The sequence below is a fragment of the Salmo salar genome, chromosome ssa05 (genome assembly GCF_905237065.1).
Source record: "Salmo salar chromosome ssa05, Ssal_v3.1, whole genome shotgun sequence".
NCBI lineage: Eukaryota > Metazoa > Chordata > Actinopteri > Salmoniformes > Salmonidae > Salmo > Salmo salar.
Window position 1 is genome coordinate 64,028,204 of NC_059446.1, and position 23,103 is coordinate 64,051,306.

General features: G+C 44.5%; 1 protein-coding gene across 3 annotated transcripts in view; it reads left to right on the forward strand.

The window, feature by feature from the left end:
• Window positions 1-23,103, forward strand: part of LOC106579058 (zinc finger protein ZFPM2) — a 154,751-nt gene that overhangs the window by 36,073 nt on the left and 95,575 nt on the right. For 2 of the 3 annotated variants that reach the window (XM_045718569.1, XM_045718568.1), the window contains exons 2-3: window positions 5,872-6,030; window positions 19,722-19,820. In XM_045718569.1, coding sequence (XP_045574525.1) covers window positions 5,872-6,030; window positions 19,722-19,820 — 258 coding nt within the window. The remainder of the gene's footprint in view (window positions 1-5,871; window positions 6,031-19,721; window positions 19,821-23,103) is intronic. The other variant, XM_045718570.1, reaches the window with a different exon arrangement.

Consider the following 23,103-nt stretch of genomic DNA (forward strand, 5'->3'; position numbering starts at 1 on the left):
AGATGGATAGGGGTGATACAGTCAGGGCTGATGGATATGGGGTGATACAGTCAGGGCTGATGGATAGAGGTGGTACAGTCAGACCTAGATGGATAGGGGTGGTACAGTCAGACCTAGATGGATAGGGGTGGTACAGTCAGACCTAGATGGATAGAGGTGATACAGTCAGACCTAGATGGTTAGGGGTGGTACAGTCAGACCTAAATGGATAGGGGTGGTACAGTCAGACCTAGATGGTTAGGGGTGGTACAGTCAGACCTAGATGGTTAGGGGTGGTACAGTCAGACCTAGATGGTTAGGGGTGGTACAGTCAGACCTAGATGGTTAGGGGTGGTACAGTCAGACCTAGATGGATAGGGGTGGTACAGTCAGACCTAGATGGATAGAGGTGGTACAGTCAGACCTAGATGGTTAGGGGTGGTACAGTCAGACCTAGATGGATAGAGGTGATACAGTCAGACCTAGATGGATAGAGGTGATACAGTCAGACCTAGATGGATAGGGGTGGTACAGTCAGACCTAGATGGATAGAGGTGATACAGTCAGACCTAGATGGATAGAGGTGATACAGTCAGACCTAGATGGATAGGGGTGGTACAGTCAGACCTAGATGGATAGAGGTGGTACAGTCAGACCTAGATGGATAGAGGTGATACAGTCAGACCTAGATGGATAGAGGTGGTACAGTCAGACCTAGATGGATAGAGGTGATACAGTCAGACCTAGATGGATAGAGGTGGTACAGTCAGACCTAGATGGATAGAGGTGGTACAGTCAGACCTAGATGGATAGAGGTGGTACAGTCAGACCTAGATGGTTAGGGGTGGTACAGTCAGACCTAGATGGATAGAGGTGATACAGTCAGACCTAGATGGATAGGGGTGGTACAGTCAGACCTAGATGGATAGAGGTGATACAGTCAGACCTAGATGGATAGGGGTGGTACAGTCAGACCTAGATGGATAGAGGTGATACAGTCAGACCTAGATGGTTAGGGGTGGTACAGTCAGACCTAGATGGATAGAGGTGATACAGTCAGACCTAGATGGATAGAGGTGATACAGTCAGACCTAGATGGATAGAGGTGGTACAGTCAGACCTAGATGGATAGAGGTGGTACAGTCAGACCTAGATGGATAGAGGTGATACAGTCAGACCTAGATGGATAGAGGTGATACAGTCAGACCTAGATGGATAGGGGTGGTACAGTCAGACCTAGATGGATAGAGGGTGGTACAGTCAGACCTAGATGGATAGAGGTGATACAGTCAGACCTAGATGGTTAGAGGTGGTACAGTCAGACCTAGATGGTTAGGGGTGGTACAGTCAGACCTAGATGGTTAGGGGTGGTACAGTCAGACCTAGATGGTTAGGGGTGGTACAGTCAGACCTAGATGGTTAGGGGTGGTACAGTCAGACCTAGATGGATAGGGGTGGTACAGTCAGACCTAGATGGATAGAGGTGGTACAGTCAGACCTAGATGGATAGGGGTGGTACAGTCAGACCTAGATGGTTAGGGGTGGTACAGTCAGACCTAGATGGATAGAGGTGATACAGTCAGACCTAGATGGATAGAGGTGGTACAGTCAGACCTAGATGGATAGAGGTGGTACAGTCAGACCTAGATGGATAGAGGTGGTACAGTCAGACCTAGATGGATAGAGGTGATACAGTCAGACCTAGATGGATAGGGGTGGTACAGTCAGACCTAGATGGATAGAGGTGGTACAGTCAGACCTAGATGGATAGAGGTGATACAGTCAGACCTAGATGGATAGAGGTGGTACAGTCAGACCTAGATGGATAGAGGTGGTACAGTCAGACCTAGATGGATAGAGGTGATACAGTCAGACCTAGATGGATAGAGGTGGTACAGTCAGACCTAGATGGATAGAGGTGGTACAGTCAGACCTAGATGGTTAGAGGTGGTACAGTCAGACCTAGATGGATAGAGGTGATACAGTCAGACCTAGATGGATAGAGGTGGTACAGTCAGACCTAGATGGATAGAGGTGGTACAGTCAGACCTAGATGGTTAGGGGTGGTACAGTCAGACCTAGATGGATAGAGGTGATACAGTCAGACCTAGATGGTTAGGGGTGGTACAGTCAGACCTAGATGGATAGAGGTGATACAGTCAGACCTAGATGGATAGAGGTGGTACAGTCAGACCTAGATGGATAGAGGTGGTACAGTCAGACCTAGATGGATAGAGGTGGTACAGTCAGACCTAGATGGATAGAGGTGATACAGTCAGACCTAGATGGATAGAGGTGGTACAGTCAGACCTAGATGGATAGAGGTGATACAGTCAGACCTAGATGGATAGAGGTGGTACAGTCAGACCTAGATGGATAGAGGTGATACAGTCAGACCTAGATGGATAGAGGTGATACAGTCAGGGCTGATGGTCAGTGGCTGGCAGGGACCACCATGGCAATCATGCAGGTTTGGTTGATACAGGTATGGCAGTGCTACTTGATTTTTCTATGGGAATGGGGTGTTTGTCTGAGTCAATACTGAAGATTATAAGCTTTCCAAAGAAGAAGGAAGAGCATTCTTTGTGATGTTGTTGTTTAGTGTTTGGAAGAGAAAGGTTGGTAGTGGATGGACGGTGTTAGTGTCCTTCTGAACTCTAGAGGAGGGTTGATAAGAGGGGAAAGGATCACACATTCCTTTGGCCTGTTCCCCAGCACCTATAGAAACCAGTGATATATATATATATATATATATATCACTGAATCAGCAGAGTTTGAGTCAGAGAACATGAGCTGTGAGGACATGGAGTATTACTGCAACAAAGGTGACTCCCCATTCATGTCACTGATATATATATATATCACTGAATCTGTATATATATATACAATAGATGACTGACAGGGTGCTCTGTTTTGAATCAACCGCGCCTCCATCTCTGGGCACCCCCACCAATTATAGAAATGCATTTATTAATGTCTACATTCGTTTTTGTCACTTTAATTCGATTACAGACACCTTAATGCATACTTTTAAATTATATTCTGTCAGTTAAACATAATATATATATAAACATTTTTCTTAAAGTATAGCACATTTTTTGAAAGTTTTAATGTGAATGTCCCCACTACAAAAAAAGAAAACTTAAATACATTTAATTGAAATACTGTAGAATTCCAGTCATTCCTATGTAGGACTGCGTCTTCTGGAAGTGCCAATATGGCCGTCTGGAAGTGCCAATATGGCCGGCCGGTGGCTTCAAACCCTCTCATTGGCCAATACATAGCATCAGCAATCCAGGGTTTATATACATCACTGATAGAAACGCACCAACAACGTCCATATAGTGGGTCACATAGGGAATGTGGCAGGATTTTAAACAGTACACAACTAAATAAAGCTGGGGATGCCACTATCAGAAAATGAGTTAGGAGTGCAGTGCTAGTCATTTAGAAAGTCATTATTCTTATCATTGCTGTCTCTGAAATAATTTCAGGTCTCTCCATGCAATGAATACTGTATAATAAGCTAAACATGTGAGGGAAGCATTCAAACTTTGGTAATCTACGCAGACCCCAAGAAGTAGCCTTCCAAACTCCTTTCATGTGTCGGACTATGTTTGGATATCACTTTATTTTACAATATGAAATAACACTGGTGTTTCATGAAGCATCTGTGTTGGTAATATTTTTGTGTTTATTTGGCCATGACAACTTGTGTTGCTAGAGTAGAGAACACAAGAGAACCACTAGATCCTATCTAATCTTTCCCATCTCTGTTCTTATTGGCCATGACAATCTCTCATCTCGTATTATTGAACTACAGATGTATTTTGTAAGGCCAAATAGTGGTGTTTAATTTACCCTGCAATGAGGTAGAATCGTTTAGTTGTACACACGCATCCCCTTTTCAGCTGTGTAGTGAATATAAATGGATACAGACAGTGAAAAGAGAGGTATTTTCCTCTTCTGTCGCACCGTCCTCAATTGCCTAGGCAGACGGGTTTAACTCCAGTCATGCAATCTCCCCTTGATAGTGGAGATATGAATCTCTCAATATCATCTGAAGCGATGGCGGAGAAGACTCATTGACTCCATTCATGCTTCACTCTCTTTCACTCCTGGTGGAGTCAGTAGAAGACATCAGACAAGATCATAAAACTGTATCCTAATTTACAGCCTCTCTCTCTCTCTCTCTCTCTCTCTCTCTCTCTCTCTCTCTCTCTCTCACTGTCTCTCTCTGTCTCTCTCTTTCTCTCTCTCTGTCTCTCTCTGTCTCTGTCTCTCTCTCTCTCTCTCTCTCTCTGTCTCTCTCTCTCTCTCTCTCTCTCTCTCTCTCTCTCTCTGTCTCTCTCTCTGTCTCTCTCTCTCTGTCTCTCTCTCTGTCTCTCTCTCTCTCTGACTCTCTCTCGCTCTCTCTCTCGCTCTCTCTCTCTCTCTCTCTCTCTGTCTCTCTCTCTGTCTCTCTCTCTCTCTCTCGCTCTCTCTCTCTCTCTCTCTGTCTCGCTCTCTCTCTCTCTCTCTGTCTCTCTCTCTGTCTCTCTCTCTCTCTGTCTCTCTCTTTCCTCCATAGTGTTTCTATTAGAGATGTGTGTGCTAATTCGTTTCATGTCCAGGGCTCCTGCAGATGTAGCCTGCTACAAAGGAGTCATTTAGAAACCTAATGAAAAGAGCAAGCAGTTTGTGGAGATCAGGGGGTCTTTTATGAAGCTCCGCGCGGGAAGAAAGGGAAACAGGAGAGGCACACCAGTTTTTTTTTGGACCAATATTATTGCTTTATTAAAAGCTGTGGGGATCTAGTCCCTGCTACAATGGAACAAACACATAGGAAGGTGCTGAGAGGATATCAGGCTAGTGTACATATGTAGCTTTCTGTCTGTCAGAGCCTCCAATATGGCACCTGATAGAGAGGCTGCAGTGAAGCTCAAGTGTGACAGACTGAACGTTTGTATCTACCAGCCGCTGACAACGCCACGTTTGATATGATTATTTACTCTCAGTTTAAACAGGCAGACACAGAAAAAAGGGGGAGAGAGAAAAAGTTAGGAGAAGGATGCAGGTTTCAGTGGGACTGACAATAGTGTATTTTCAAATGCAAACTAACCTTAAAGTTAAATCAATTCAGTTATTTTTTTCTATGCTAATTTCCTGGGGACATTAGAGATATTTTGGGGGGAGGAGGAGAGGTGTGTAAGATGCATTATTTTAATAATATTCAGATGCAGGGCGAAATGTTTCCTGAACTAATACAATTCAGGCTGCAGTACTGTAATTCCATCAGCACCAATTTATTGAAGCAAAATGGTAATATGCAAATACCAGAAGAGATGTACAGCTACAAGCGAAAACTCTGAAATCATTTAGATTTAAAGAAATTATATTACACAGAGGGAGGGAAAATTAATCACACAGAAAAATGTCTCCTTTACGATTGCTCTGGTGTATTTCCTGGGGGCAGGAATTGTAAATGGGAAATCAACATTGTACCTTCTGATAAGGCTATCAAATTAATACAAGTATTTTCTTTAGACCTCCCATGCTGATGCTCGAGTGAAAAGTCACAGAGGAACTTTTATTTTTTCTCTCTCTCAGAGGGTTGGTTCAGTTGGTACCTGTCATTTATTTTACAAGTCAGGTTGCTTTCAGGTGCAAAACATCCACAATGCACTTCTTCAATACCCAGTTTAGATGAAGTAGGTATGTGTTTAATTGGCAAAGAACATTCCGTTTTGGCTTGGGTCCATCTTGTCTTATAAAGTATGTCTAAACAGTATATATCAAATAACTGTGTGTGTGTGTGTGTGTGTGTGTGTGTGTGTGTGTGTGTGTGTGTGTGTGTGTGTGTGTGTGTGTGTGTGTGTGTGTGTGTGTGTGTGTGTGTGTGTGTGTGTCCAGGTCCCCTAGAGGATGGCGCCCTGGGGGAAGAGGAGGAGTGTGTGTCGGAGGAGAACGAGCTCATGGCCAAAGATGAGTTCTCCACAGAGGAGAACTTCTCAGCAGAGTTTGAGTCAGAGAACATGAGCTGTGAGGACATGGAGTATTACTGCAACAAAGGTGACCTTCATTCTCATAGTTCTCCTAGTTCTAATAATACCCACATGGCAGTCATAGACATTAAAATATATGGATTCAATAAATGGTCCCACTTTTCAATAATTGTCCCTAATACTTACAGGATACATACTGTACTGTTAAGATGGTAGTTACAGCAGCAGAGGTTGAGAACCCTGCAGTGGTCTTTTGTAGACCAAAATGGTTGACTCCCCATTCATGTCACTGATAAGATTTTCCAGCTCTTTGAACGGCATGGTAGACAGAACCAAACCTGGACACAGTCAGGGCAGTCTGACAGTACATTTAACAATGTGAGAAATGCTGCTGCATCTCTGTGTTCAGGGTTGAATCTGTCCTTCCTTATATCTGATTTACACAATATACTTTAGAGCAGCGGATTGATCTGGATGTCATCCACAACACTGCTTCTCTCTCTCTCTCTCTCTCTCTCTCTCCTTCTCTCTCTCTCGCTCTCTCTCTCTTTCTCTTTCTCTGTCTCTCTCTCTCTCTCTCTCTCTCTCTCTCTCTCTCTCTCTCTCTTTCTTTCTCTGTATCTCTGTCTCTGTCTCTGTCTCTCTCTCTCTCTCTCTCTCTCTCTCTCTCTCTCTCTCTCTCTCTCTCTGTCTCTGTCTCTCTCCTTCTATGTATCTGTCTGTCTCTCTCTCTCCCTCTATGTATCTCTCTCTCTCTCCCTCTATGTATCTCTCTCTCTCTCCCTCACTGTATCTCTCTCTGTCTCTCTCTCTCTCTCTCTCTCTCTCTGTCTCTGTCTCGCCCTCTGTCTCTCTCCCTCTGTATCTCTCTCTCTGTATCTCTCTCTCTGTATTTCTCTCTCCCTCTATGTGTCTCTGTCTCTCTCCCTCTATGTATCTCTCTCTGTCTCTGTCTCTGTCTCTCTTCCTCTCTGTATCTCTGTCTCTGTCTCTCTCCCTCTATGTATCTCTGTCGCTCTCTCTGTCTCTGTCTCTCTCTCCCTCTGTGTCTTTGCCTCTCTCCCTCTGTGTCTCTCCCTCTCTCCCTCTCTGTCTCTCTCTCTCTGTCTCTGTCTCTCTCTCTCCCTCTCTGTATCTCTCTCTATGTATCTCTCTCTCCGTCTCTGTCTTTGTCTCTGTCTCTGTCTATCTCCCTCTATGTATCTCTGTCTCTCTCTCTGTCTCTGTCCCCTCTCTCTCTCTCTATCTATCTGTCTCTGTCTCTCTTTCTCTCTCTCTCTCTCTGTATCTCTCTCTCTGTCTCTGTCTCTCACCCTCTCTGTATCTCTGTCTCTGTCTATCTCCCTCTCTGTATCTCTGTCTCTGTCTGTGTCTCTGTCTCTGTCTGTGTCTCTGTCTCTCTCCCTCTCTGTATATCTGTCTCTGTCTCTCTCCCTCTCTGTATCTCTGTCTCTGTCTCTCTCCTTCTCTGTATCTCTCTATCTCTCTCTCTCTGTCTCTCTATCTCTGGGGCTCTAAGAATGCTCCTATGGAGGCCCTCCATGCCCACTAGAGAGTAGTGAGCTAGCGTGTCACTTCCCTACCTTTGAACCAGTACAGTACTCTGAACAGTCGGAACATTCCCAGCTCACACCTGCTACTGCTGGGAGGACTATCAGCCACAAAACGCCTAGCGCAGTCAAACCCACCAACTACTGCTTTGAGGACTATCAGCCACAAAACGCCTAGCGCAGTCAAACCCACCAGCTACTGCTGGGAGGACTATCAGCCACAAAACGCCTAGCGCAGTCAAACCCACCAACTACTGCTGGGAGGACTATCAGCCACAAAACGCCTAGCGCAGTCAAACCCACCAACTACTGCTGGGAGGACTATCAGCCACAAAACGCCTAGCGCAGTCAAACCCACCAACTACTGCTGGGAGGACTATCAGCCACAAAACGCCTAGCGCAGTCAAACCCACCAGCTACTGCTGGGAGGACTATCAGCCACAAAACGCCTAGCGCAGTCAAACCCACCAGCTACTGCTGGGAGGACTATCAGCCACAAAACGCCTAGCGCAGTCAAACCCACCAGCTACTGCTGGGAGGACTATCAGCCACAAAACACCTAGCGCAGTCAAACCCACCAACTACTGCTGGGAGGACTATCTACCACAAAACACCTAGCGCAGTCAAACCCACCAGCTACTGCTGGGAGGACTATCAGCCACAAAACGCCTAGCGCAGTCAAACCCACCAACTACTGCTGGGAGGACTATCAGCCACAAAACACCTAGCGCAGTCAAACCCACCAACTACTGCTGGGAGGACTATCTACCACAAAACGCCTAGCGCAGTCAAACCCACCAACTACTGCTGGGAGGACTATCAGCCACAAAACGCCTAGCGCAGTCAAACCCACCAACTACTGCTGGGAGGACTATCAGCCACAAAACACCTAGCGCAGTCAAACCCACCAGCTACTGCTGGGAGGACTATCTACCACAAAACGCCTAGCGCAGTCAAACCCACCAGCTACTGCTGGGAGGACTATCAGCCACAAAACGCCTAGCGCAGTCAAACCCACCAACTACTGCTGGGAGGACTATCAGCCACAAAACGCCTAGCGCAGTCAAACCCACCAACTACTGCTGGGAGGACTATCAGCCACAAAACACCTAGCGCAGTCAAACCCACCAGCTACTGCTGGGAGGACTATCTACCACAAAACGCCTAGCGCAGTCAAACCCACCAGCTACTGCTGGGAGGACTATCAGCCACAAAACGCCTAGCTCAGTCAAACCCACCAACTACTGCTGGGAGGACTATCAGCCACAAAACGCCTAGCGCAGTCAAACCCACCAACTACTGCTGGGAGGACTATCAGCCACAAAACACCTAGCGCAGTCAAACCCACCAACTACTGCTGGGAGGACTATCAGCCACAAAATGCCTAGCGCAGTCAAACCCACCAACTACTGCTGGGAGGACTATCAGCCACAAAACGCCTAGCGCAGTCAAACCCACCAACTACTCTTTGAACTCCAATTCAATTAGATTGCTGCTTTATTTTAGTTTCATATTGGTCACACCCTGCCATCACAGGAGTTCAATTACCACCTGCTCCAGGATACAGTGTGAAGATGACAGAGCTGTCACACACACACACACACACACACACACACACACACACACACACACACACACACACACACACACACACACACACACACACACACACACACACACACACACACACACACCTCCCCCCATACCCCCAGTTCTTGGGTTTTAGTACCCCAGGTGTCCCCAGAATTACTGGCTCATGAATGCCATAAATTTGCCTTTTAATGAAGAACCAATACTTTGAATGTCTCACGTCTCCTTTTCCTTCAACAAGAAATGTTTTGAATTATTCTTTATTTTTCACACCTCTAAACTTTTAGGATTTGAAAACGTCTTCAAAAAAGAACTATTTTCATGCTTTGCATAGGCTATGCCCTCAATAATCATATCAATAACCGTGCCCCTTTGCTCTTCAAAAAAAGGTTCAAAAATATATATTTATAAATCAGCAACACCTCCTTCCCTATGCCTCTGATATAACTGTATATTGTGAGAGTTATACACTGCAACAGGAGAACCACAGAATAGATTGGGATTCACAGACCCATTAGCGCTAGGATAAATTGAACACTACAGTACTGCATGTGAAAGTAGCCCAAGGAATATTAACATTTCTTAAAATGTGATTGTACAAGTCTTCAAAGAGCCCTGGAGAAACCATTTGATACCTCCATTGTCTTGGATAAGACCAAGTATGAGTGTGTGTGTGCCTCAAATCTCCTTTCACTTTCTGATGTTTTGGAATAAAGTAGGACTAAGAGTTGTCCGAAGTGCCAACTGTTCGTTTTCGAGATACTTAAATAATCTTTCCCTTGTCATGTACAAGCTTTACCAGTCAGATTTTTTTTTTACTTTCACTATCTAAGCTTAGCTAAGTGTCCCACTTCCTCTTAAAACCCAAGTGATGTCCTATCCAACTTTCTTTTCTTTCGTCGTTGCAAGTTCTGCTCAATCATCAGGTATAGCCATTTTCCAGCCATGTTCCATTGCTCAGTGAGATCTCTTTAAACCTCATTTAAACCTGTGTCTGAGTGGCTTAAATTTACCCCACTTATGTTGAAAGTGCCTGCGAATGAAACAAGACGCAATCCTGGACCAGCATTAAACGGTTTAAGTGTGTTATTCCTCGACTATAGGAAGAAAAAAAGGGCCCCTTGATTAACTAAACCCTCTCAAATGTGATGGCTGTGGTGTAATTAGTCCGGTGCGGAGTTGAACGTAGGTTTTAAAGCAGCCACTCATCCCATGGCCTTTATCTTCTCTTCCTTCTCTTCCTTCTCTCCTCCCTCTCGGAGAATACGGTCTCCCCTGTGAAGGAAGGTTTCTCCACTGAGCCACACTGTGGGACTTTGTGGTCTTAGCTTAGCCTTGTATCTGTGTAGTCACTCTGCGAAATGGGCTTGTCACAGGGACCTAAAACCTCCATTAAAAGTTGGAGCCTATAATAGGTATTAAAAAGCTGTGGGAACACAAAGAGGACGACCAATTTTCATTAACATATGAAGCACTTATTAACTTTGATCGGAGTGCGGTGAAGTAGCAAAGCCGCTTAAAGGCGCAAAGGTCAAGAAGTTGAATGCCACCAAAGTCTTACCCGTCTGCCTTACCCTTGCGGAAAAGGCAGGGCCTCCTTCAGATAACTGGTGGGAGCACCTTGACGCCCCAGCTTGACTTGACTTGGTCGTGACTGAGACTCTTCACACAATTCATAGGGCCATGGTTGGTTGACTCTGAAACCTGTGCATTCTTCTGTTCCTGTCCTGCACCTGTTATTGATGACCTTTTATTTAACCAGGAAAAGACCCTTGAGGTCAGAAACCTGTTTGGCGAGGGGGACCTTTGCTGGTTCTGTATGCGTTGTGTAGTGAAGATACGCCAACACGCCATACTATGTCGTCACCTTGTCTTTTAGCAGCTGCTTGGAGCACTTGAGTCTTATTAAGTCAGCTGTTGTGTCTGTTTGGCAGCATACGTGATACATTTTTGCTGTTGCGTCGTCCAATGTTTTAACAAAGAATTAGTCTATTCTTTCCGAGAATCCCTGTCCCTTATACACATTCTTATTCAGAATGTCATTTATGTAATCTGTGTTTCTGCAAACTGTGTAAGCGTTCCACTTTGTGGACACCTTCAACTATTTGGAGAGTGTCACTCTTCAGTTCTACCCATGCCTACTCATCTACCATGAAATGATAGAGGCTCTTGTCTGTCAGTGACACCACACATCATAATGGCTCTGAAACGACATACATTGGTGTGAAATGAAGTAGCCAGCTAGAATAGAACAGGGAAGCTCTGTGAGAGGAGAGCATGTGAACCAACATTCAGTTAGAGAGAGGGGTTCTACCCATGAGCACTCTGGACAAGCCACACCCCTCCACCACACACACCCCCACCTTCCACACCCCTGCAGAAACAACCTTGGAGTTTAAAGAATCTATCCTCAAACAACTTCCTGTGCACGGTCCACCTGCTAGTGAACTGAACGCAGAGGCAGGATTTATACTCTGTTGTCACTCCCAGAGCCATAATTGTGAGAAGGATGCCATTTTATTTACCGACTGGCATCTCTTTTACTGAAATTGTGAAATTTCACCTTGTTCTTGTACCCTTTTTTATTGTTGTGGAAATATGAGTGGGAAGGGGATGGGGGATGTCTGTGAAGTTTAACACGGTGTTGGCACAAGCTGCTCTGTGTGTGTGTGTGTGTGTGTGTGTGTGTGTGTGTGTGTGTGTGTGTGTGTGTGTGTGTGTGTGTGTGTGTGTGTGTGTGTGTGTGTGTGTGTGTGTGTGTGTGTGTGTGTGTGTGTGTGTGTGAGAGAGAGAGAGAGAGAGAGATTCACCTATTTACTGATGATGAAAAGCAGCTTTAATGTACATCGATTTTTATTGATTACACATGATTCTGATGGTAGTAAAGTGCATACAGTGACCATATAACTTAAATGAAATGTAATTGCATTTCTAAGAATGAGGCATTTATCTTCCAGTCACCATTAATAGATCCAAATGATGGCATTACAATGCAGTCATACACAGTTTGCTTTCTCACAGTTCAAGGGGACCTGAATATCTGGTAGGATACTCATTGTGGTAAATACAAAATCACATTGACCCTCGATTTGACCTTTCAATGGCTAATCTAATCTGAGACATATAGCAACAAACAGAAAGTGGCAGAATTCATGTGCCACTCTTTGTGCCATTCAGAAATGATCAGGATCCACCAACAGAACACTCCCGTTCTCGCCACAGCTGCCAGCCCAGTGCCTGGAATGGTAAATGTGGAATTTTAATACACAGTTGATGCTGAGGAATATGGAAAATGCTAATTTGTGGCGCGATAAGATGAATCGAGACATCCCTTTAGCCCCATTTGACTCAGTAGAGGAAATGAATCATGAATGTTTGTTAAGTATGACAATCTAACGGGGCCAGATCTACATGCTCCCAGACTGGAGAGAGAGGGAGATAAAACCCCGCGCAGACGCCCAGGAAAACTGCCAGATTCTGTAATGATGGGAATTTATTGGCAGTTAAAGAGACAGTGGCAAGGCTTATTCACTAATAACCTCCCTCCATTGGAGAGCTCCACTGCATAGTGTTGGTGGGGTGTTTTGCCCGTATCTTTGGAAGATGTATGATGTATTCTCTGGAATGGTTCTTCTGAGAGCAGAGACAGAAGTCTTACAGCTATGCTTGACTTTGGTGGAGACAAAAGTGTGTCTTTTTGGAATGGCTGATCACGACATGGTATTTGCTGTATCAACAACCTTCTTTAAACATGAATGACCTTCTGTCTTTTGCCTTTGACTAGATTTAGCTAGTTTATCTTCATTAGAACGTGATGTGATCTTGATAGCAGTTTGGTTATTATGACATCCTTGAGACTAACGTAGAGCTATGGTCGAACCCAACCCTAAATCCTAACCTTAACCTTACACATCCTATGGTAGTTTAAACATACAGTAACCCTTTACTTTACTAACACCATTTCAACACCAGCATGCTCTATGCTGCAATAAGACCGTGTAGATGGAGTAGCAACCTGTCTGTTGGCTGGCTGGTCAGATTAGACGGCTCTGAGCTCCTTAAAGTCGCACGCGAACCAGATTGACATTTTCAAGGGCTTCCTTGGCAGAGACAATGCTAAAAGGGAGAGAAAAAGCCAATATGACTTTGTTCCTACCTTGCTGGAGGAGTTGTTTGTGTAAATCGCCTATAAGCTTATTGACCTGGATGTGTTGCACCCGACTGTGTGTGACTGTGATTTGGCTGGAGAGGCTGTCCTTTGATGAAGCAGCGATAGGGAGGCTTGATTCTAACAGCTCACTGACACATGCCCGCAAACTCTGCCCTAACATACACTGTGCCTCCCACCCTACCCCATGCTTCCCTACCCTACCCCATGCACTCCTACCCTACCAATACCCTCCCACCCTACCCCATGCTTCCCTACCCTACCCCATGCACCCCAACCCTACCAATACCCTCCCACCCTACCCCATGCCCCCCACCTTACCCCATGCTCTCCTACCCTACCCATGCCCTCCCACCCTACCCCATGCTCCCCCACCTTACCCTATGCTTACCTACCCTACCCATGCACCCCTACCCTACCCCATACTACCCCACTCTACCCCATGCTCCCCCACCCCTACCCCATGCTACCCTACCTTACCCCATGCTCCCCTACCCCATGCTCCCCTACCCTACCCCATGCTCCCCTACACTGCCCCATGCTCCCCAACCCTACCCCATGCTCCCCGACCCTACCCCATGCCACCCCACCCTACCCCATGCTACCCTACCCCATGCGCCCAACCCTACCCATGCTACCCTACCCCAAGCCATCCACCCTACTCCATGCCCCTCTACCCTACCCCATGCTACCCTACCCCATGTCACCAACCCCACTCCATGGTCCCCTACCCTACCTCATTTTACCAACACTACCCCATGCTACCCTACCCCATGCACCTCCACCCTACCCCATTACCCTACCCCACCCTACCCCATGCCACCTACCCTACCCCACCCCGTACCACCCTAACCCATGCCGCCTATCCTACCCCATCTGCCCTTACCCTACCCCAATGCTCCCCTACCCTACCCCATGCTCCCCCACCTTACCCTATGCTTACCTACCCTACCCCATGCACCCCAACCCTGCCCCATGCTACCCTACCCCATGCCATCCACCCTACTGCATGCCCCCTTCCTACCCCATGCCACCAACCCCACCCCTACCCCTTTTTACCTACCCTACCCATTCTTACCCTACCCCATGCACCTCTACCCTACCCCTACCCTACCCCATTATCCTACCCCATGACACCCCACCCTACCCCACCCCATGCTACCCCACCCTACCCCACCCCATTTACCCTACCCCATGGCGCCACCCTACCCCATGAACCCCTACCCCATTCTACCCTACCCCATGCCACCCTACCCTACCCATTTAACCCTACCCCATGCCACCCTACCCTACCCATTTTACACTACCCCATGCCACCCTACCCTACCCCATGCTACCCTCCCCCATGCTACCCTACCCTACCCCATCCTACCCTACCCCATTCAACCCTACCCCACCCCATGCTACCCTACCCCATGCCACCCTACCCTAACCCATTCCACCCTACCCAACCCCATTCAACCCTACCCCATGCCACCCTACCCTACCCAATGCCACCATAACCTACACCATGCTACCCTACCCCATGCTACCCCACCATACCCCATGCCACCCAACCCTACCCCATGCTACCCTACCCCATGCCACTCTACCCTACCCCATGATACACTACCCTACCCCATGGAACCCTACCCTACCCTACCCTATCCTACCCTACCCCATACTCTTCCCTCCACCTTTCTCCATCCTCACTCAGATACATAATTTTTCTCATTCACCCCTAAATGTCTTCATTTGATTAAACAAGGAAAGAGATTTAGCCAGCGGTAGATTATTGTGACATAGACTATAATGTAGATCATTGACAATCTGTATCCTTTGATAACACCGCAATAAACAAGTGATATCAAACACAGCCCCCTCTGAATGAAACGGAATGCTTTAATAGTCTGTTCGTATGGCAAAACGGTTTTGAGATAGCTCATGCACATTGAAATCATGAAGAGGCTGTATGTATCCCTGTATCTTTTATCATACTGTAGCCTACATACTGCTACAGCATGTTCCTCCTTGCTGGTTTCCTGTGCGACATTCGCTAGAGAGGAAACTTCATCAAGCCCATTGCTTGCCTGTGACATTGTTCATCTCTGTAAGGTTGCCTGGGCGATTGTGTTTAAAATGCATTGCAAATGGTGGTTAGATAGAAGGCAGCAGAAAATCCGTAATCACTGCTTAATTAAGGAATCATCTTGTAGCTTCATTTCCTGAGCTGTAATTAAACACTTCCAATACGTTTCGTTGCAGGGCTTAACATGTTCGCCTGAGATCAAGGTACTGCCTTTAATGTTATCTCACCCGGCTTCTTTAAACTCGCTCCACTGAAAGGAACTGTTGATATTCGCCCTTTGTTATCCTCGTCATAACGCCTAGTGATCCCCAGTATGCTAAAGAGTGTCTCCAGCTAACTGTACTCCATGCCGCCAACAGTAAATAGCGAGGCGGATTCAGTGAGTGGGCTCACTGATAATACCTACTGGGAAGGAAGGAAAGGGGGAGAATTTCGCCATCCCAAGCAGACACTTGCATAAGCTAAACTGGGTCACTGTGACCTCATGTTACTGTTAGTAGGACAGTGCTGCAGACTTCCTTCACTTGTCGTTTTTTTTTCTCTCTCACAGCGAGGCAGGAAGCTGCCATCCTTTTGGCAGTGTTTGCTGCCTTCTTTGAAGTGAGCCATGTGTGTAGAAAGCCAAAGAAGCGTAGTGAGTGTTGGTTGATCTGAAGATGAACCCAGGATGGACACAATGTTAAGGCCTTATTCTGGACTGTATAGACGTGTCCGATATGGCACTCTATTTACCATATAGTACACTACTTTTAGCCAGAGCCAGTAGTAGTAGTAATCATAGTACCTTTACATCAGAAGGCTCTGACTAAATCCATCCCTCTGCTTCCTTCTTCAATGAAGTCTAATAATAACCCATCAACGCCCTTGGATGTACTCTGTAGGTTTAACACATCAAAGCAATGGAAAAGATGATGTGACCATACAGAACTAAGAATCCCCTCCACTAAGGACAAGCCTACTACCAGCAGTAGAGCTCAGAGACTGAAGTCAGGGCTGGAGACATAAACATTTTTATATTCTAATAATTTAGCAGACGGTCTTATCCAACAGTCTCCCCTCCACAGTGCTAGTGTTTTTAGCCACATTGCATGTATTGGATTTAGGGGTTTGTTATAGAACGACTTAATTATCTGTGTCTGTATAGTGGACTTGGACATGCAAAACAGAAGAGGTTTTCAAGGAAAATCTAGGAACGTGGTAAGCTGTATTCCCATCACGGTGGTTGCTGTGGCTGTGTAGGCTGTAAAGTACTGTATGTTTTACAAGGTATTTAAGCACTTTACTTCCCAGGTTAGAGATAGATAGCCAAATATCCCTGGGTATGTCCTCTCCCTTTCTCCCTCCCTTTCTCTCCCTCTCTCTCCCTCTCTCCCCCCTCTCTCTCTTTCTCTCTCTCTCTCTGTCTCTCTCCCCGTCTAGCTCTCTCTCTCTCTCTTTCTGAGTCTCAGCCCTGAGACTGTAAATCTGCTGTACTGCGTCCTAGAACACACATTCTCCCTCCTCCACAATAGATCAAACAGTAATAAATAGCCACCTTCCTCTCTCTCCCTCTCTTTTTCTTGCTCTCCTAAAGTTCTTGCTCCTCCTTCCTTCCTGCTACACATGGGCTTCCTCCTGTATGGTAACTCATAGGAACTCTAGATAAAAGTGTTCCAGCTGCACCAGTCACTGGTCCCACACACACACTTGATACTTCTTGCAATTCAATGCACTGTACTGGACATATATAGTAACAATAAAACAATGTATTCAAAGCTGCAGGGGTGATATTGCTTAATGTTAAGAACATTGTATATATAGCTAACATAACCATTTGTGTATTGTTTTGAGCCCTAGATGTTTAACATTAGTTACAGTACCATCACAAAGTATTCACACTCCTTTACTTTTTCCACATTTTGTTGTATTACAACCTGAATGTAATATTTATTAAATTGAGTTTTTGTCACTGGCCTACACGCAATATCCCTTAATGCCAAACTGAAATTATGTTTTTAGACATTTTGACCAATTAATTAAAAATGAGAAGCTGAAATGTCTTGAATCAGTAAGTATTCAACCCCTTTGCTATGGCAAGCCTAAATAAGTTCAGGAGTAAAAATGTGCTTAACAAGTCACATAATAAGTTGCATGGACTCACTCTGTGTGCAATAATAGTGTTTAACATGAGTTTTGAATGATTACCTCATCTCTGTACCCCACATATACAATTATCTGTAAGGTCCCTCAGTCGAGCAATGAATTTCAACCACAGATTCAACCACAAAGACCAGGGAGGTTTTCCAATGCTTGCAGGGCACATATTTGTAGATAGGTAAAAATAAAATAAAAAGCAGACTTTGAATATCCCTTTGAGCATGGTGAAATTATTAATTACACTTTGGATGGTATATCAATACACCCAGTTACTACAAAGATAGAGGCATCCTTTCTAACTCAGTTTCCGGAGAGGAAGGAAACCGGTCAGGGATTTCACCATGAGGCCAATGGTGACTTTTTAAAACAGTTACAGAGTTTAAAGGCTGTGATAGGAAGGATGGATCAACAACATTATAGTTACTCCACAATACCAATTTTAAATAACAGCGTGAAAGAAGGAAGCCTGTACAGAATAAAAATATTCCAAAACATACATCCTGTTTGCAATAAGGCACTAAAGTAAAACTGCAACAAAAATTGGTAAAGAAATTAACTTTATGTCCTGAATACAAAGCGTAACGTTTTGGCAAATCCAACACGTCACTGAATACCACTCTTCATATTTTCAAGCATGGTGGTGGCTGCATCATGTTATGGGTATGCTTGTCATTGGTAGTGCTGAGCAATTAACCGAAATGTCGGTTATTTCTTGGTTTTTAAACAACTAATTGACCGTCATCGGTTCATTTATTTGAGTTCCATTTCCATTTTTTATGTGAGCTCAATGCGCACATTGCGCTGCAGTTTCTCTAGAAATAAATCAGATCATGCATGAACTGTGTGATGTAGTAGGGAGTTGTAGTTTCCAACAGGCCAATGTTCTACATAGTTTAGAGCAGATAACTTGATAATTAACGACAATTACCATAATCCATTGCGCTCTCACGTGTCCGGTCTGTTTCTTCTAGCCTGCTATATAAGAGACAGAAGAATGCGCGATCAGGACGGATACATAGACAGCAGTTGCTTCGTGAGGTATTTTTATCTGAAAATACATGATTTAAGTGATCGATAGTTGGTATTCAGCAGTCATTAAAGTATGTCTTATGTACTTTGAAGAACCACTAAAATAGTGATTTTGGCAGACAGCATAGGCAGCAGCTCTCTAGAGATGAGATGATGACTTGGAATGAAATAATAAAGTTGTCAAATAAATGAAATGTAATATACACAACAACTGAAATATTTTATTAAAGTAAAGTCATTTTAATAAATGAGAAGCAGTAATGGGCAGTCTCTACCATCATGGGACTTGTATTAATTGTTTTATTGTGTGTTGTTACAGCATTCAACCCCTTTAATGCGTAGTGCATTTCATCAAAAAAAATGTCTATTGAAAACTAAATCGAAAATCGTGATTGTTTTTGAATAATTAAACCGAAACCGAATCGACCTCAAAAAGAACTAATCTTTCGGCACTAGTCATCTACAAAGACCAGGGAGGTTTTTAGGATAAAAATACATGGAATAGAGCTAAGCCCAGGCAAAATCCTAGAGGAAAACCTGGTTCAGTCTGCTTTCCACCAGACACTGCGAGATGAATTCACCTTTCAGCAGGACAATAACCTAAAACACAACACCAAATATACACTCGAGATGCTTACCAAGAAGACCGTGAATGTTCCTGAGTGGCCTATAGTAGTTATGGTTTTAACTAAAATTGGCGTGAAAATCTAGGGCAGGAATGGCTGTCTAGCAATGATCAACAAACAATTTGACAGAGCTTGAATAATTTTTTTAAGAATAATGTGCAAATATTGTACAATCCAGGTGTGCAAAGCTCTTAGAGATTTACCCATAAAGACTCACAGCTGTAATCGCTGACTAAGGTGATTCTAACATGTATTGACTTTGGGGTGTGAATACTTATGTAAATTAGATATTTCTGGATTTCATTATTAATACATTTGCAAACATTCTAAAAACATGTTTTCACTTTGTCATTATAGGGTATTGTGTGTATTGTGTGTAGACATTTTTTCTATTTAATACATTTTGAGTTCAGGCTGTAACACAACAAAATGTGGAATAAGTCAAGAGGTATGAATACTTCTGTTTCAACTGTATTATATGGGTGCTCCTCCATCAAACGTGGTTTGGCAACAATATGATTTAACTGTGAGTGATGTCACTCAACATGCCACTGAATGACCAACCTGTCCCATCTCCCCGTCTGTCTACAGGTGAAGAAGATGGCAGTGGAGAAGCAGGGGAGTCAGACATGGATGGGCATAGTGAGTCCAGACACCCAGCCATAGGACCAGAGGATTGGGATGGACCAAGTAAGTTTACGTCATTTCTCTCTCTCTCTGGTGGCTATCATCTGATTGTCCGGCAGTTATCTGACATCCCTCAACCAGAAAGCCATATTTCAACCAGGAAGTGACTTTTTTATGACATCTAATGACATATTTTTCCTGCTGGGAATGGAATGCACCTCGTAGGATGAGTGCTTTCAAATCTACCAGAAAGGGAAAGAGCAAGGCACGTGAGATATAAGCCACAAAAGTCTCTGAAGTTGGGATAAAATGTGCTTCCTAATAACAATAGATGAAAAACTGGGAAAAGTGATGTGGTGAGCTAAATGAGTATATTATCACCATTGAATAGTAAGTTAACTTACTAGTGTTGAATGGGTGGATGAAATTGCTTTGCTCTTAATCTTATTGTATATGTGCTTGAACATAGAATGAAACCCCAAAAGAAAGCTTATAATAAAAAAAATGTACTATATTTATTTTCTCTTTGAACATCTCATTTTACCATGCAGATTCCCCTTGCTGTTCTTCACAAGAGTTTCGAAAAATGGTTGTATCTTGTTTTTTTGTTCATCTTAAAAGTCACTTCATCAAAGTGATGGATAATACATCGAACAAGATAGCAACACAGCAATTACTGTTCAGGGCATTACATCCACATTGCTGAACACACAAAATATGATTCCCTTCTAATGCGTATGACCTATTGCAGCAGGTACATACGTTTATAAAAGTGGGATTTGGACAAGTTGTGCTGGTGCTGAAGCCCCCTGCGGTGTGTATTTTATACTGACAGTGAATCAGTGTTATCGGCCCCTATCAGATAATGCATTTATCATTAAATTTTACATTTGCATTTAAATCTGGAGAAGGAAATGAGCATTGCTGGTTAAAGATTAGAGAGGCTGGGCCGACAGTAATAAAACATCACTGTGATCAGTCAGGAGACAGGGCTGAGGGGGTCAGCGCTCAACTATGGGGGCCACGATGACAAAAAGACAGCAGGCATCACATGACGAAGAGAAGGCCCTTTGGGCCAGGGGAAAACGCTGAGCTTAAAAATACTGCTGTCTTTGAAAGGGAGATAGGATTGGAAGGGATGGGAGCTCTGACTGGCTGTAATTATACACCGATCGCTCTATGTCTCTCTCTCTCTCTCTCTCGCTTGCTCTCTGGACATCTCTCTTTCTCTCTCTCTCTCTTGCTCTCTCTCTCTCTCTGTCCTTAGCCCTCAGAATATTGAGAATTACAGGCTCATAACAGAACACCGACTGCTGGACTGACTGGGGTTTGGGGGTGTTCAGTAGGGAGAAAATGTTTGAAGCTGAGTAAGGTCCTACCTAACTGAACTACCTGACTGAAGTTGTCCAATACTAATAGAGATTTCAGTTTACCGTTGCCAAACATTTTGATACAGTGTGCACTAATGAACATGACCCTGGATTGTCTGTCTCATACTTAGAGTTTCTTTCAAACTCTAACTCCAGAAACATGACTTCAGATGAGATAGCACTATTGTCTCACGGACCACTCCTACATACAGGCATGTATCTATCTACCTGGTCAAAGCCCCAAGGACCCATACTCATATATGTTAGTATATCATCATTACTACACGATCTACATAATGACTATAATTTTGTGAGGATAAGGTGCACTCCCTCTCAGTTCCAGGTAGTCTCATTAGTATTTCTTAAGATCCTTTATGTTCTACTAGTCCATGAGAGAGACATAGTTTCAGAGCCGGATGTGGCTGCCACTCCTTCTGTTGTCTTTGTGGGCAGTGGGCAAGAAATGAATCTTTGAGCATAATAATGCCATTCACTATCCCATCACGCCTGCCATGAAAGGTCATTTCCCTTTTTAATTTTTCCCATTGTGTTGGAAAAGTCAGATGGGCATGTTATAATTTGAATAAAGAGGGAAATCAGACAATCAGATACGAACATTTTGAAATTACATGGCTTCCTGTTCAAAGCGATTAAAAGCAAATTTATTTAGTGTGAGACTGTCTACGCTGTAATCTCTTTGTAAATGTTCAGATAGTGGTAGCATTCAAACTCTCTTTGTTATTTTTGGCTTAAGTTTAAGCAGGTGCGATAAAGATCAGCACCGGATCATTTTTAATCACTCAGTGTGTGTATCTGAATAGGATGTATAATGGCTGTTACATAAAGAAAGGGGGCGTTCTTTTTTTATTAGGTGGCTCTGAACATCCTCACCTGTCTTTGGTGCTCCTATCCAACCACCCCTTGACATTTTCCTCTGTTGATAAAATGACAAAAGCAGCCAACAGTACATTCTCTAATTGATCTTTTCATCTTTATGTACCGTGTAAGGATGAACACATATCGAGTGTTGTAATATAGTCACTAAGAAGACTCTTTTATCCAAAGTTACTTACAGAACAGTTGGCACGGACAGTGACACGTTTATCTGGCCCATGTAGGAATCGAACCCACAACATTGGTGTTTCCAGCTCCATGCTAACCCACAGCCATTGGTGTTTCCAGCTCCATGCTAACCCACAACATTGGTGTTTCCAGCTCCATGCTAACCCACAGCCATTGGTGTTTCCAGCTCCATGCTAACCCACAACATTGGTGTTTCCAGCTCCATGCTAACCCACAACATTGGTGTTTCCAGCTCCATGCTAACCCACAACATTGGTGTTTCCAGCACCATGCTAACCCACAAAATTGGTGTTTCCAGCTCCATGCTAACCCACAACATTGGTGTTTCCAGCTCCATGCTAACCCACAACATTGGTGTTTCCAGCTCCATGCTAACCGACAGCCATTGGTGTTTCCAGCTCCATGCTAACCCACAACATTGGTGTTTCCAGCTCCATGCTAACCCACAACATTGGTGTTTCCAGCTCCATGCTAACCCACAACATTGGTGTTTCCAGCTCCATGCTAACCGACAGCCATTGGTGTTTCCAGCTCCATGCTAACCCACAGCCATTGGTGTTTCCAGCTCCATGCTAACCCACAGCCATTGGTGTTTCCAGCTCCATGCTAACCCACAGCCATTGGTGTTTCCAGCTCCATGCTAACCCACAGCCATTGGTGTTTCCAGCTCCATGCTAACCCCCAGCATTGGTGTTTCCAGCTCCATGCTAACCCACAGCCATTGGTGTTTCCAGCTCCACGCTAACCCCCAGCATTGGTGTTTCCAGCTCCATGCTAACCCACAGCCATTGGAACTACTAGTTTCCCAGTGTTCCTTCCTGTATAGTATAACAGTAGAACCATGTGACTCATTAATCTGATGGGTGTTCTGCCTTCTCTCATCGAACAGAGAA